General features: G+C 35.7%; 1 protein-coding gene across 4 annotated transcripts in view; it reads right to left on the bottom strand.

The window, feature by feature from the left end:
- Nucleotides 1-9730: 9730 nt before the first annotated feature.
- Nucleotides 9731-16429, bottom strand: part of ATF2 (activating transcription factor 2) — an 86828-nt gene continuing 80129 nt past the window's right edge. For all 4 annotated transcript variants that reach the window (XM_032407672.1, XM_032407699.1, XM_032407690.1 and 1 more), the window contains one exon: nucleotides 9731-12282. In XM_032407672.1, coding sequence (XP_032263563.1) covers nucleotides 12056-12282 — 227 coding nt within the window. In that variant the 3' untranslated portion in view covers nucleotides 9731-12055. The remainder of the gene's footprint in view (nucleotides 12283-16429) is intronic.

Genomic DNA, 16429 nt, shown 5'->3' with positions numbered 1-16429 from the left:
ACTGATTTCAATTATTAGTTCTCACAGGTTTTTTTGGTGGAGTCTTTAGGGTTTTGTATATGTAGGTCATCTGTACACAGTGACAATTTCACTTCTTCCTTTGCAATTTGGATGCCTTTTATTTCTTTGTCTTGCCTAATTACTCTGGCTAGGACTTCCAGTACTATGTTGAATAAAAGAGCAAGACTGGGCATTTTTACCTTGTTCCTGATCTTGCAGGAAAAGCTTTTAGCTTTTTACTCCTGAGTATGATTGTTAGTTGTGGGCTTGTCATATATGACCTTTAACATGTGTTAAGGTAGGTTTCCTGTATACTCACTTTGAGAGGTTTTTATCATAAATGGATGTTGAATTTTGTCAAATGCTTTTTCTGCATCTTTTGAGATGATCCTATGATTTTTAGCCTTCATATTTTAATGTAGCATATCACATTGATTGATTTGCAGCCACACTTGCATCCCTGGAATAAATCCCACTTGATCATGAAGTATGATTCTTTTTTTTTTAAAGAGAATGCGAACATGAGTGCAGGGGGAGGAGCAGAGGGAGAGGGACAAGCAGATTGCACACTGAGTGTAGAGTCCAACATGGGACTGGATCTCAGGACCCTGCTATCATGACCTCAGCTGAAACCAAGTCAGATGCTTAACCAAATAAGTCACCCAGATGCCCCAGTGTGATTCTTTTAATGTATTGTTGAATTTGGTTTGCTTATATTTTGTTGAAGATTTTTGCATCTATGTTCATAAGGGACAGGGGACTGTATTTTCTTGTGACACCCTCGTCTGGTTTTGGTGCCATGTTGTTTAATCTCCACATAGTTTTGAATTTTGGAATTACATTTTCTAAAAAAATTATCTCTTTATCAAGTTAAGTTATTTTTATGGAGTTGTTATTCTACTATTTTATGTCTCTGCTGAATTTAATCCCTCTTCCTCCCTAGCATTGTTTATCTGTGATTTTTTGTTATAATTTTAAAAGTTTAGTGAAGGAGAACATTACATACAGAAAAGCACACTAACCATAATCCTTTCTTTCAATTTTTAAAATATTTCTTCCCCAGAGTTTTGTCTTTTCCGCCCTTCCTTCCTCAAAGCCAACTTTGGGTGTTGTTTCTCCTTTCATTTTTTTTTTTTTTTAAAGATTTCATTTATTTATTTGACAGAGAGAGACACAGCGAGAGAGGGAACACAAGCAGGGGGAGTGGGAGAGGGAGAAGCAGGCTTCCCGCTGAGCGGGGAGCCCGATGCGGGGCTCGATCCCAGGACCCCGGGATCATGACCTGAGCCGAAGGCAGATGCTTAACGACTGAGCCACCCAGCACCCCTTCATTTTTTAAAATACCCATTTCCACTGGTACTTTCCTTTAATTATCCTTTTTTTAGTATTCTTTGTTATTGTTTTCATAACTTAAGTTAGATTGTTATCTCATTTTCAGCCTTTCTTCTTTTCCTATTTAAATTTATGAAATTCCATCTATGTACTGTATGGACTAATTTAGCAGGAACCCACGTTTTGACATGTTGGGTTTTCAATCTATCTTTGCCTTCACTCTTAAGTAACAGTTAAATAATAGAATTCTGGGTTGGCTGTCATTTATCCCTCAGTGTTTTTCAATTTTTAAAATAAACTTTTTTCTGGGAAAATTTCAAAAACACCAAGTAGAGAAAATACTCCTGTGTTAGCAATTAGCAAGGATTCTTGAGCACTTTGAAGATATTATTCCCTTTTTCTTCTGACCCCTGTTATAAGTCCATTGTCATTTTTTGGTTCTTATTCCTCTGTGGGATAGTGTCTTTCCTCTGCTTTTAAGATTGTCTCTTTGTCTTTGGTGTTCTGAAGTATTAACAGGATGTGTCCAGGAAGTGATATAGATTTATGTAAACTGTTTCTTGAATTTGTCTTTAATTTATTGTAGATAATATTGTCATTATCTCTTTGAATATAATCTCTCCCATTCTTTTAACTCTTTTCTTCTGGAATTCCTATTAGACACACCTAGGAGCTTCTTCTACTCTGTCTCACAACTTCTCTCTTATATGTCCTTTATCCCTTGATACATTGTATAATTTCTTCAAGTCTAATTTGAGTGTACTATTCTCTGCTTCTAGTCTACAATTAACATACATTGACCTTTTAATTTTTTTAACATTTTAAACAATATACTCAATAGAGGCTATTATTTATTTAAACGATGTGTTTATTTGACAGAGAGACAGCAAGCTCAAGCAGGCAGAGCTGTCAGCAGAGGGAGAGGGAGAAGCAGACCTCCCGCTGAGCAGGGAGCCCGACGCAGGGCTCGATCCCAGGACCCTGGGATCATGACCTGAGCCGAAGGCAGACACTTAAACGACTGAGCCACCCAAGCTTTTAATTTCAATGTGTGTATTTTTCACTTGTAAAAGTTCTATTATTTTTCAAATCTTCCTGTTTATATTTCAGAGCGTCTTATTTTCTTAGTTTTGATTTCTTCTTTTATTCATTAGTCATTTTAACATCCTTGTATTTTCTTTCAGATTGTTTTATCAGCTCAAGTTCTTGGTGCTCTAATCCTCCTGTTGTTTGCTAATCCTATTTTGTGGCAGTTTTGTTTGTTCTAACACATACTCATTTTTAGTCAGGCAAATTTTTTTTCCCTATGACACCTGAGTATGAGTTGGACTGCAGGAATGTTCACTTACAGAGATTTTGCATTTGTGCCAAATGTATCCTGTTAATTTTTCAGCTTGATTCCCTAGATCATGTGGATGGTGCACACTGAAACAATGACACCCAACTGCACAGGGCAGGGGTGTTCCATTTTTCAGGGTAGACTTTTTAAAAATTGGAACATATGCAGTAAGAAACAAGCTTTCTTTTTATTTCTTTGTGGGTGTGATCCTAAGGTACTCCTTTAATGTAAGGGTGTAGTTTCAAAAATCAGAGAGCCCAAGACTTCTTTGCGATCCCCTGATGGTAGATAAAATCCAAGTGCCTATGAGGTTATGGTCACTTGTTCAGACCATTGTACTGAATATGTTCCCATAGGTCACAGAAGACATTCTTATTCCTAAATTAAGTGGTAATTTGTATCTTCACAACCCTTGACATTTTTGTTGCATGTAAACCACTTGTTTTAAGTTTTGCTTTTCTTGTCTGTGCCAGAAAGAACACTTGTTTGGGATTAGGAGATGGGTGTAGATATTGATCCTGCCACTTACTGGTTGTGCAGCACTGATTAAATAATTCAACTTTTGAGGTTGATTTCTTATTTAAAATGAGGATACGGGTGCTGGGTGGCTCAGTTGGTTGAGCATCCAACTCTTGACTTTGGCTCAGGTCATCATCTCAAGGTTGTGGGACTGAGCCCCGCGTTGGGCTCTATACTCAATGGGGAGTCTGCTTGGGATTTATCTCTCCCTCTCCCTCTGCCCCTCCCCCCCGCGCACACCTTTCTCTCCAAAATAAATATTTTTAAAAAATAAAATAAAATGAGGTAATGCCATCTTCATATGATTCAGAGGTTCTTATAAGTTAGTATCTATAAAAGTACTTAATATATTGTAGAGCACCACAGAAATGAATTATTATACTATCTTGGTTCTCTTCTGACCACTCTGCCTTTTCTCTCTTACTATAATCATATGGTAATATTCAAGACTTGCTCTTCTGCCTGTCTCCCATTACATCTTGTCTTTCAAATAATTCAAGATAATTAATTCAGTCTCAGGATTTTAATGATCAACTTCCAAATCCCTATTGTCAACTCTTTTCTTACTAAAACAACAGTACTATCACAGGGTTTTGATGATGCTTGAATGAGATAAATGGAGGTACCCTAGTAAACAATATACTCAATAGAGGCTATTATTACATTTTTATGTGCTTCCTGGATATTTACATTTTTAAAAATTCCAGTATAATATAGTGTTATATTAGTTTCAGTTGTACAATATAGTGATTCAACAATTCTATACATTACTCAGTGCTCATCCTGGTAAATGTACTCTTAATCCCCTTCACCTATTTCAACCACCGCCCCTCACCTCTCTGGTAACCATCAGTTCTCTGTATTTGAGTGTTTTTTTGCATCTTTTTTTCTTTGTTCTTTGTTCATTTGTTTTAATTCCACGAGTGAAAACATACGGTATTTGTCCCTCTCTTTTATTTCAGTTAGCATTATGCCCTCTAGATCCAACCATGTTGTCGTTACAAATGGCAAGATTTCACTTTTTTATGGTCGAGTAATATTCCACTGAATACACACACACACACACACACACACACACACACCACTTCTTTATCCATTCATGTATCAATGTACTTGGGTTGCTTCCATGACTTGGCTATTGCAAATAATGCTGCAATAAACATCGGGGTGCATATAGCTTAAATTAGTGTTTTAGTATTCTTTGGGTAAGTATCCAGTAGTCGAATTACTGGATCATATGGTAGTTCTATTTTTAACTTTTTGAGGAATCTCCATACTGTTTTCCACAGTAGCTGCATCAGTTTGCATTCCCACCAACAGTGCCAAAGGGTTCCTTTTCCTCCACATCCTTGCCAACACTTGCTTGATTCTTGTGTTTTTGATTCTGACAGTGCAAGGTGATATCTCATTGTGGTTTTGATTTGCATTTCCCTGATGATGAGTGATGTTGAGCATCTTCTTGTCTATTGGCCGTCTGTAGGTCTTCTTTGGAGAAATGTCTGTTCATGTCTTCTGCCCATTTTAACTGGATTATTTGCTTTTTGGGTGTTGTGTAAGTTCTTTATATATTTTTGATATTATCCCCTTATCAGATATATCATTTGCAAATATCTTCTCCCATTCAGTAGGTTGTCTTTTTGTTTTGTTGATAGTTTCCTTTGCTGTGCAGGAGCTTTTTCATTTTGATGTAGTCCCAATAGTTTACTTTTGCTTTTGTTTCCCTTGCCTTAGAAGACATATCTAGAAAAATGTTGCTATGGCTGATGTCAGAGAATTCTTTTTTTAAAGATATTTATTTATTTATTTGACAGAGAGACACAGCGAGAGAGGGAACACAAGCAGAGGGAGTGGGAGAGGGAGAAGCAGGCTTCCCGCGGAGCAGGGAGCCCGACGCGGGGCTCGATCCCAGGACCCCGGGATCATGACCTGAACCGAAGGCAGACGCTTAACGACTGAGCCACCCAGGCGCCCCTGATGTCAGAGAATTACTGCCTATGCTCTCTTCTAGGATTTTTATGGTTTAAGGTCTCTCACCTAGGGCCTTAATCCATTTTGAGTTTATCTTTGTGTATAGTGTAAGAAAGTGGTCCAGTTTCATTTCTTTGCATGTAGCTATCCAATTTTCCAAATACCATTTGAAGAGACTGTCTTTTCCTCCACTGTATATTCTTGCCTTTTTTGTTCTTGATTAACCATATAATTGTGGGTTTATTTCTGGCCTCTCTATTCTGTCCTGTTTGACCTGTGTGTCTATTTTTGTACCAGTACCATACTGTTTTGATTACTATAGCCTTGTAGTATTTCCTGAAATCTGGGATTGTGATACTTCCAGTTTTGTTCTTTTTCGAGATTGCTTTGGCTATTGGGGTGCCTGGGTGGCTCAGTTGTTAAGCATCCGCCTTTGGCTCAGATCATCGTCCCAGGGTCGTGGGCTCGAGCCCCGCATTGGGCTCCCTGCTCAGCGGGAAGCCTGCTTCTCCCTCTCCCACTCCCCCTGCTTGTGTTCCCTCTCTCGCTGTGTCTCTGTCAAATAAAGAAAATCTTAAAAAAAAAAAAAAAAGATTGCTTTGGCTATTTGGGGTCTTTTGTGTTCCATGCAAATTTTAGTATTATTTGTTCTAGTTCTGTGAACGATGCTGTTGGTATTTTGATAGGGATTACATTAGAACTATAGATTGTTTTGGGGAGTATGTTAACAGTATTTGTTCTCCCAATCCATAAGCATGAAGTATCTTTTCCATTTGTCTGTGTCATCTTCAATTAGTTTCACTGATGTTTTATAGTTTCCAGAGTACAAGTCTTTCACCTCCTTGGTTAAATTTATTCCTAGGTACTATATTCTTTTTGTAATTAGAAATGGAATTGTTTTCTTAATTTCTTTCGGCTACTTCATTATTAGTGCATAGAAATCCAACAGATTTCTATATGTTGATTTTGTATCCCGTGACCTTATTGAATTCATTCATTGCTTCTAGTCGTTTTTTTGGTGGAGTCTGGACATTTAATCTCCAAAATACTAAACACCTGTCCTTCCCAAATTAGCTCCCTTTCCCAACTTACTTATTCTTACAAGTGATACCACCTGTCTTTCAAGCCTCAAAAATGGGAGTCTTCTTTCTTTGCTTTTCATCATCTCCCTTTTAGTCTATAAACTCTATAGGTATTTCTTGCAAAATATTTCTTATACCTATTCCTTTTGCTACTTATTGGCCCTTCTTCCCTAGTCCTTATTACAACTCATGCCTGAATTACTGCAACTTGGTAGCTGATTTCCATGTGGGCCAGCCTTCCTATTACTGTCTGTTCCTTAAACCACTTTCCTAATGTCCCTTTTCTGAAAGTCAATGGTTTGCTAGGTTTTAGAGTCCCAATCAACTTTGAAGGCCCTCTATAATCTAGACTACTAGTTATAGGAGGCATACAGATGTCTTTTATGCAAGTTCTTACAGAGCAATGTCATTTTCAACGATAGCGCACTGCTTTTGAGGCACTCCTATAGCATCTACAGATAAGCTATTGACAAGGATGTTTATGCTTTAGCAGATTGCCTCATGGTGCTGGAAGTCACCTCAGAAACCATCAGCTGAACTGAATAAATTGAGATGTAAAAGAAGTACTTTCCTAAAAATTTAGTAGTTGGGGAAAGTCAATAATTATCTGATTTTTTAAATGTCCAGACTAATTAATGCTAGGATAGTATTATTACCTTTTATTTTTCACTGATGTTATTTAATTAGACCCTCTGACAATTTTAACAAGCACAATTCCCAAAATGGACTTTAAAAGCTACATGTTTAAATTACATGTTTAAATTAAAAAAATTTATTGGTAGAAAAAAATCAAACAATACAGTAATAATGGATAATGCAAAGGGTTTACTTTTGAAGATAGATGTATTGACAAGGTCTATTTCCTCATAAACAATGCACTTGTTCCCAATTTGGAGAACCTTACAATAGACAACTCTATCATCTTAAATTCTGCTAAGTAAACCCCATTAAATAATTATTGCTCAATTTTTGTGTCAGGCTATAAAAAACTGCATCTCTTCCTAATTTACATGCCCTCTTTGGGAGAACATTTTTTTTTTTGGTGGTGGTGGGGGTCTACTTTCATAGAAAGTGATTTCTAATGTAAGTGAATAAAGTAAACCAATCTTTATCTGACATAACTGACAGTTAAAAATGAGACTCAGACTCAAACACTTTCCCAAATAATTGAGGTAATGCATGATAAAGCCATGGCAACTATTTTGTTAAACAAATTCTAGCTCAAGGAATGGTCTTAAATGTAAAATTTAATGCAAAATAAAGAGGCAAGGGAAGGCATTGTGACCATGACCAGGTTGTACCAAGGACTTCCTCTTCTCAGAAAGCCACTGGAAAAATTTTCATGTATATTTGAGGAAAAAAGATGCAACTCACTGGCCCACTGTTGAATAACAAAACCCTTTCAGAGTGCCGTGACATATTTGGTAATTTTACAACTAACATTTGATTTGGTGCTTTGGACTGCTACAACAATAAAACTATGCATATTTTCTCTTTTATTGTAGGTTCCAATGTCACATGGCCTTTGTTATTTCAGAACTAATAAATCCTTTAGTTTTGAAACATTTTCACTGATTGTTCTTTTTCTATGGCAACTTACCATTTACTGAAATGGTAGAATGCTTTTTCCAGAAAAGTCTTTATTCTAAATTTTGTGTGCATTTTTCTCCACATAGAAGGATGCTAAACTCTCTAGGATCTTAATACTTTGCCTCAATGAACGACCATGTCTCAGTCAGTTGTTAGTCTGGAGAGACCTGTACTTTTTTTAAAACCATGTGAGAATTAGGGAATATATTTGTATTTATTAATAGTTTAAAGAAATGATTTTTCATAACTACATCAGACATAAAATGGTACAACTTTCCTTCAAAAGTAACCATTAACCTATGGTCAAGATAATCTAGAAATATCAGATTTAAAATGTTTTTTTTCTAAATGTCTTTTAGAACTAATTGATAACTGTGTCATCTAGGCATTTTTTTCCTGTGTATCTGTGCATGTGTATATTTACATAAATGAAGGCCTAGGAGTAAACAGGATTCTCCCATAGTTATACTCTCATAAGTAAATTCTTAATGTCAAGCATTAATTGCTACACAGTCTGAGACGTAGAATTAATAAAACTACATTTAACATTAAGTACACGCCAGAGACAAGATTATATTCCTGTCCTCTGAAACAAATCAATGCCAACATGAGTTTGACCTTTTAATATTTCGTCAAATTTTGTTAGAGGAGAACATCACCTTGTCTTCATGAAATCTTTTATCTAAAATCATGTAATCCAGATTAAGTACATTTGTTAGAATGTGTAACAATGTAAAAATTGGCCATTTGATTTTTTGCATCTCTTCAGATTGGCTCAATCTGAAAGAGAAGACTGAAATATCACTTCACATGCTCTTCCGCCTCTGTTTCTTAAACTTGACCACTTCTAACATAATATACAATGTATTTAGTATGTTTATTGTTTTCCCCCAACACTTTCCTGCCCACCCACTTTAGAATGTAGCTCCAAAAGGCAGGGATTTTTGTGTTTGGGCTACTGGTGGATTTCCAAGTGCCCAGAACAATGACCAACACACCTAGTTAAGCACTCATTCACTGAATAAAACAAAGTTGTAAATGCGTTCAGAGATATAACAGCACGGGGGTGGGGGAGCAAATCATCTTGCAGGCCACTTTAAGCTCTGAGTGCAATGAAGAGGGGGCTCCAGGATTTGGAGTAGAGAAGTGCTATAAGCGGATTCACATTTGGAAAGCACCACTCTAACTGCTGTACTGAGGATGGTCTACAGAAGGCAGGGGGGAAGCAAGGAGACAGTTACAAGGCAAATACAGTAACCTGGGTGACAAAAACTGAGGGCATGGATCAGGATGATAGCACTGTACAGGATGAGAAGCGGCTGAATTCTCGACCGTTCTGAAGGAAAAGCCAATAGCATTTCCGGATAGTCTGGAGGTGGGCTGTGAGAAAAGAGGAATCAAGGATCACAACAGAGTTGTCCCAGCTTAAGCAACTGGAAGAATGGAGCTGTCATCAGTGCCTTATGAGAGACTGCTGGAGAAGTACACTTGAAGGGAAGGTGGGGCATGATGAAGAGTCAGTGCTGGACATGTTATACTGAACTATAGTTAACACACAAAGTTGGACACGATATGTTTAAGATGTTTTGTTAGGCAGTCGCCAAGAGATGCCAAAGGCTGGTGGATCTGTGTGTGGCTGTAGTTGAGGGAAGGTTCCTGGCTGGGGAACATTAGAGGTTCACTGTATATGAATGGGGCTTAATGAATGCAGAGAAGAACAAGGCCTGAGCACCCTGCAGTTGAAAAGTCTTTGAGAAGCAATGAATTTTATAACAAATAGAAAGACTACCTGGTTCTTCTCAGGTAATAAACGTCCTGAAGAAAAAAAAAACACCCATATTATTATCAGGTGATGTTACTTTATGAAAGATAGGTAAGGACAAGCAAATTATGAACATAATTTAAAGATAGAATTTATTCTCTGATGGTTTACTCATGCAAACTGCACATAAAAGAAAGTAGTACAGTTTGTGTAACATTGCAAATATAAGGACTCAAAATGCTAGGTACAGAAGTAGTGTGACATCCTGAAAGTCAAAATGGAATTTGTGTATACAACTAATAATGATTTTTATTTGCTGAATACAGACTGATTTACAATGAAAGTTTTGCTAACCTTGGTAAGTTCATTAACCGTTTACATGACTTCTTACATCTATGTAGTTTTATTTTACAGTTGCAAGAATTCCTGTTACCCAAAAACTTTAACTTGCATAAATAATAAAAGAAAAATGTACTGAAGGACTTAGGAGAGTGAAAAAATTGAGGCTTTTCCTAACCCATCCAAACTACAATAAAAAATAGCCGCCTTGCAGAATTCATATTTTGTGCCTTTGAGATCAACTCCTTAGCAGAACTATGGCAAAGTCACGATTAGAAATTCATTACTTTAAAATTATAAAATCAGTTTAAAATAAAAAAAAAATTTAGAAGTAGGATTATCAACTAAAAATGCTCACTTTTAATAAGCCAAACAATAAAAATCCTATTATCTTCATACCTAAAAGTCCTGAAATGTCATTTGTATAATTTGAATGTTTCCCAGTTTGGAACTTAGGCAGGTGGGATATTTCCTGGAATTATCAAGGATATTCGATATAGGTTTTTTAAATGTCAGTCTCATTAGGAGATGGCACTGAGACGTTCGTAAATAGTGTAGTATAGATGCAGAACAAACTACACAACTTATTATAAATGCATTACAGTTATTTACATAATGGAATCCTGCTTGAATGCCAGAAGTTGCTACTGGGTAGGACTCATAACTATTTTACAAAGTTTTCTTACACACATCTACTACTTTAACAATTTAGTCTATTTTAAAATATTGTACTGTATTTTGAACATAACTGCAGAATAAAAATAGATAATGGCACATTAGAAAACTCAGTATCCCACAGATGACTGGATAATGAGAAAAGTGTACCTACAATCATCTCATCAGAAACAAACTACATCATGGAATGTTAGTTATCCAAGCCTGCACAGTAATGACATTTTAAATTGCAATCATCTATTGGCCAGCATCACACTGAAGGCATCATTACACATTCAAGCAAAGACTGCTGGCATAAACTATTGAAAGAAACATACACACACACACACACACACACACACACTCTCTCTCTCTCTCTCTGTCTCTCTCTCTCTCATCCACTCTTGCTTCCCACATTATAATTACATTGTTCTAAAGATAGATACTGATTTTTTTCCCACGAGAAACTTTATCAAAATTTGCTACTAAAAGATGACAGTGCTTTCACAAGAATAAGTACAAGTTAGCTTGCAAGTACAAGACAATGGGGGTAAACAGTCTTAAATTTTCTAAGTAATTTTTAGGCTTTTTCTGGCAACCATACCATACTTGATTATGCATAAACTTCTCAGTTTGCAACCTGAAATCTGCAAAAAAAACCAAAACCAAAACCTAATTTCAAAAAATTAAGATATTGGATAACCCTGTATCGTAGATTATGTAATTTCATTATTTTAATAGCCTCAAAACATAGGGTTTAAAACACTGAGGATTTGAAAAATAGTCATTTTGAAATGATAAAGGATTCCAAATTCATGTCTACTTAAAATCTTAAAACACACTGATTAATGATCTTGATTTAGTTTCAGAGTGTGCATAAAAGCATCGTATGTCTCTTACCATGTTTCACTCACTTAAAAAGTGTTTTCTAATGTTTTTCCTTTTGCATAATGTGCAAAATAAAAGGCAAAAAGATTAAAAGCAAATCTCTTATCTTTCTCTTGCTAGTGCTTTATGACCTTGTTAACATTACAAAGTCAATAGGGACTACGCAGAACTTTGGTATAAATGATAAACAATACTACCATCACAGTTGAGGATTAAGAGGTGGTCAAAAGAAATGGAAGTGGGAAGAGATTCAGTAACACCCCCATTTATTAAAACACCACCAAATTAAAAGTGAAATAAACCACAATGAATTATAATACAATTTACACGTTGAGCACAGGAAATTAATAAATCTAACAATATTTATAAAAAAAGCAAAATCAGTCTTTTTCCAGAGACTAAAAACTGTTGTTCAGTCTGATCATCAACTGCTGCTACACCAACTTTAGAGCCAAATTTAATTTCAAGTAAAAAAAAAAAATTTACAACCACAGATTTCGCATAAATGGAAACTGGTCTTTCCTTGATTTCCCTTTGAAGTCACTAATGAGTATCTAAAACTGCCACACTGCAGGTTTTTAATCAACTTCCTGAGGGCTGTGACTGGGAGGCAGGAGCCATAGCTATCTGCGAGAGCGCAGGCTCTGTACTCTGGTCCGCCATCTGCGTGAGGACTGACGTGGCCACAGCTTCGGCCTTGGAGGTTGAACTGACTCCATTGGATGTGCTGACAGAACTATGCTGTATAGCTTCCGTATGTGGACTACTTGGCACTGACAGGTCTTCTGAACTATCATCTTTATCGGCGGCTGAGTGGAAAAAAGAAAAGTTACTGTTTCTTAAAGACATCTCTCTAAGAATGTGTCAGTCTTTGTCAGTATACAGAGTGAAAAGTTAGGCTTTTACAAAGTCGCTTATTGAGCTAAGTTGCTATGACTGGGCCTAAGTGAAAGGTGCCTGTAAGTCCGAAGCAGGCAATTTCACCACAACAGGTCAAATGAAGGTACAACCAGGCACGGGGAAGCATGTGCGCGCCCAGTGCCTCACAGAACAGAGCTGAAGTATTTGCTAAATAGTGTTAAGAAAATCAGGTAGGAATTTGGGAGATAGCCTTGTCCTTACAGATATGATCAAACACTTATCAAGTAACACATTTAACAAAACCAGTCTGTTTGCCTACATGCCATTCTTATTAAAAGATAAAAAAAAAATTTACAACCACATGCATAAACAAAATGAATTCTTACATACAAATTACATTTTCCAATTATTCCCTCTGCATTCTCCAGAACTATATTTATTCTGGCTGACTTTCCATCTACTGCAGCAATGGGCGATTACAACACCTGATTCTAATGATGCATCCACATGAGAATAAGCAATATTTAGAATCTAAATGCCACCAGCTGTTATAGCTGCATGAATTAATTGGGGTTCAAATAAAAAATTATATAAAACTCTAGACACTGCAATGGAAAAGATATTCAGAAAGGGGCTAAGTATTTATGAAAAGCTACCAACTTTAAGGCTTGAACAATGAATCTCCTACACCTTTCTCATTTTAACAGGATGGAATCCAGCTACTTCATTTAGTGAAAAATTTGATATGCACAACACACAAGCAGTCATAGCATATGTAACTTAGGAGATACAATGATAACATGAACCAATAACTGTGAACCCTGTCCCAAACTTAAGAGAACACTGCCAATAACAACGATGCTTCCTGGAGGCTCGTCTCCTCATCAAAGGTAATCACCATTCTGATAGTTCTTTAACCATTCCCTTGTTTTTTGTTCGAAACTTTACCAAATGGGTATGTCTCCCTGTACAATATTACTTAGCTTTGTTTATCTTTGAACATCCTGAAAACAGTATCATACTGATGTGTTTTTGTACTTTTCACTTGGCATTAAAATAATTTTTATTTAGTGCTTAAAAGTAACAAGCAGGCTTTCTATCAAATCTGACAATGCAAACTGGCCTGCTTACTAATGAAAATCAATTATTAAAAGACTGTGGACCCTTAAAGCAGGACTCATCCTATGATTTGTGATGCAGAAGACAGGGAGAGGAACCTGGCCAGCTTGACTTCAGTTCAAATAAAATTCCTCATTTTGAGAGTTTTCTGAAATACAGTACTTACAGAATTTTGACAAGTTTGCCTCAAATCCATGCATTTTTGTAAAGCAGTTTTTAAAATGTATTAGACAGAATCCCATCTTCTCTATAAATCTGCTATAAATGCAAAATCACACCTCAAGATAAAAATTTGACCTCAAGATACAATAAAAAATCACAATCAATAATCCTTTTAAAATTATATAAAGCAGAAAGGACACTCTTCTGATGAAGCAATAACAAATGTTATAAAATATTTATAATTCAGTTAAACAGCCAATACAACAGTTATGTGTTCAGAGAAACCCAAACCCTGGCAATGACACTTTAACTGAAAAGAAAACTAAAGAGTTCTCTTTTTTGCACCACTCTTCTTCAACAGGAAAATTGACCTTTCTCTCAATGCTAAGTTCTAGGGATACACCTGCTCTCAAAAATAAAGAGGCTGATCTGTGATGAGAGGTAAGAGGAAATTTAAATATATAGTGGAGGCAAGGACTCCAAATGAAACAGTAAATTGTAAGGACAAGTGCCTATCTCCAGACTTTCAGAATTAGGTAAAGCAAATCCTTAGGCTGTACAAAGCATCAGGTACTCACTTATAAATGACATAATTATAAATTTTATATATATATATACAATATCTTTATAATGTGATATACCTGTACCTATGTCCACTTCTAGAAGGTCAGGAGAGAAAAATCATTAGTATAATCATAAGCACATAGTATAATCTTACTGCGCTCCAAGAGCCATTTTCAGCCCTAAAGCTACAAAACCCCCAGCTATTTGACAATTCACACTATGAAGTTTTCTACCTATGTTCATACATATTTTCATTAATGAAAATATAAGCTCTCAATTACATTTAGGGCCCAAGAAGCTTTCCTTCCCACTTAAGATTATAGAAACAAGTAAAATACCATTTTAATTAGGCCCAGAGATCTAGAAAATATCAATTAATGGTAATAAGATCACTCTTGTGCTTTATTCTTCATAGAATCCAAACATTAAAAATGTATTCATATTTTCATTCATGGTTTATACTATTTGATTGCTAATGTGACCCCAATTGTCAGGGTTTTCCCATGACTTAGGGGTTTCATTCTACAAGGTGGGGACTTCGAGCCTTAGAACTGAGACCCTATGGTGTGTGCTTTTATACTGTCACCTTTACCTGAAAGATTTTGTAATATTCCTTAATTTCTATTAAACCTTAATTTCACAAATGTTTTGAAAGTGTTAACTATTACAGTTCACCACCATTAGCAATAGCTGTGTGCTACAACATGAACAGTGTTAGGTATCTATGAATTTCCCCACATTTTCTCTAAGATTTAAATATTCACTTAGTCAATCTATCTCCCTGGACTACCAAACAACAGAGAAGTCACACTTTTTCCTAGGACTTCAAGTGTGAAAAGAGAAATTACTTCAAAATTTCTATAAAACCCAATTATCTCCCAAGAGCTGAAGAGAACTAATTTTATGCTAAAACTAAATTTTTACTTCAGTCTATTTGATTATCTAGACGACTAGACAGAAAAAAAGGTGGGAATAACTCCAAACATCAAAAATGTCTGATTCATTTCTTCCAGTCTATACAACCTAGCATAATACATATTCCCTAAAAACGTAGTAATCTAGACTTTCAGTTTATTTAAGGGTATGTATGGCATATAAACCCATACATCTATAATCTTTATAAAAACATCTTTATAAATTGTTGCTTAAAATGAAAAATTGGCTTGCCTTTGCTGAGCATATACTGCCTTGATTATAGAGCTAAAACTGTTGGGATTATCCAAGAGATTATCTAAGATTAAAAAATTGCAGATGAGATAAATTTTTCGTTGGATGTAACTGAAAAATTCATTTTCCTTCTAATTTTGTAGAATCATTTGTATATTTCTTTTTGAACTATCAAAATTCAAGAGAGCTCTCTTGTTAAGAAAATCATATATGCATAATGCTGAACTCAGTAGCTTCTATAGGAAATTATGCTGTTAAGTCAGACGCGAGCCATAATGGCCTCATCCCTGCAGCAATCATTGTTAATACAAACCCCAAACATATTTCTATATGGGTCCAATTTACTCCACAATGTGTTTCACCATGCCGTGAAAATGACTAGATATCAAAGGGCTGAGATTTATTTGCTCAAAATTGACAAAAATCAATGTTCTAAATATATATGGCAATAGAGAGTTGCTAAATCTACTGAATCTTTTAAATTAAAAAATATTGCCCATTCTGATGAAACTGCTTACAATGACTACAAGTAAAGATGGTGGCCATTAAGTTTTATCGTGAGCACCTGAGGAACTGTTTGCATCCAATACAAAATGTTTCTTTCTTTTGAATTACTGACACTGGCAAATTAAAATGAAGTGGATACATATGGTTGAAACAATCTTCACATTTACAAATATCCTGAAATATCACTAAATCATAAAAACGAAAGCTGTGGGTTATATATTATGAATGTTGCCTAATGCATCCCCAGCTCTGTTATTTGTTACAAATTTGTGTACGATGGACAAAATTGGCCATTTATTCAAGAGTAACAGCTGGCTCCAATATTGTGCATCTTTTCAAAAAAGAAGGACATTACAAGAAGGAAAAAGCACAATTAACCTCTAAAATGCTGAAAAGAGAAGAATCTCATTTTGGGGAAAACATGTAAGAGAAAACTTACAAGCAGATAATTTAAATAGTGTTCTATTTTAGCATTTTTATGACTAAAAGCCTCAATATAAAGATTTACAACAATATAAAAATCGCACAATGCTGATATTTAATAAAGAACAAAAGGATCTGATACTGTAAACAGGT

This window comes from Phoca vitulina, unplaced genomic scaffold, assembly GCF_004348235.1.
Source record: "Phoca vitulina isolate PV1807 unplaced genomic scaffold, GSC_HSeal_1.0 scaffold1, whole genome shotgun sequence".
NCBI classification, from domain to species: domain Eukaryota; kingdom Metazoa; phylum Chordata; class Mammalia; order Carnivora; family Phocidae; genus Phoca; species Phoca vitulina.
Note: the sequence above shows the minus strand (reverse complement) of the source record. Positions and strands in the feature narration are given on the sequence as shown.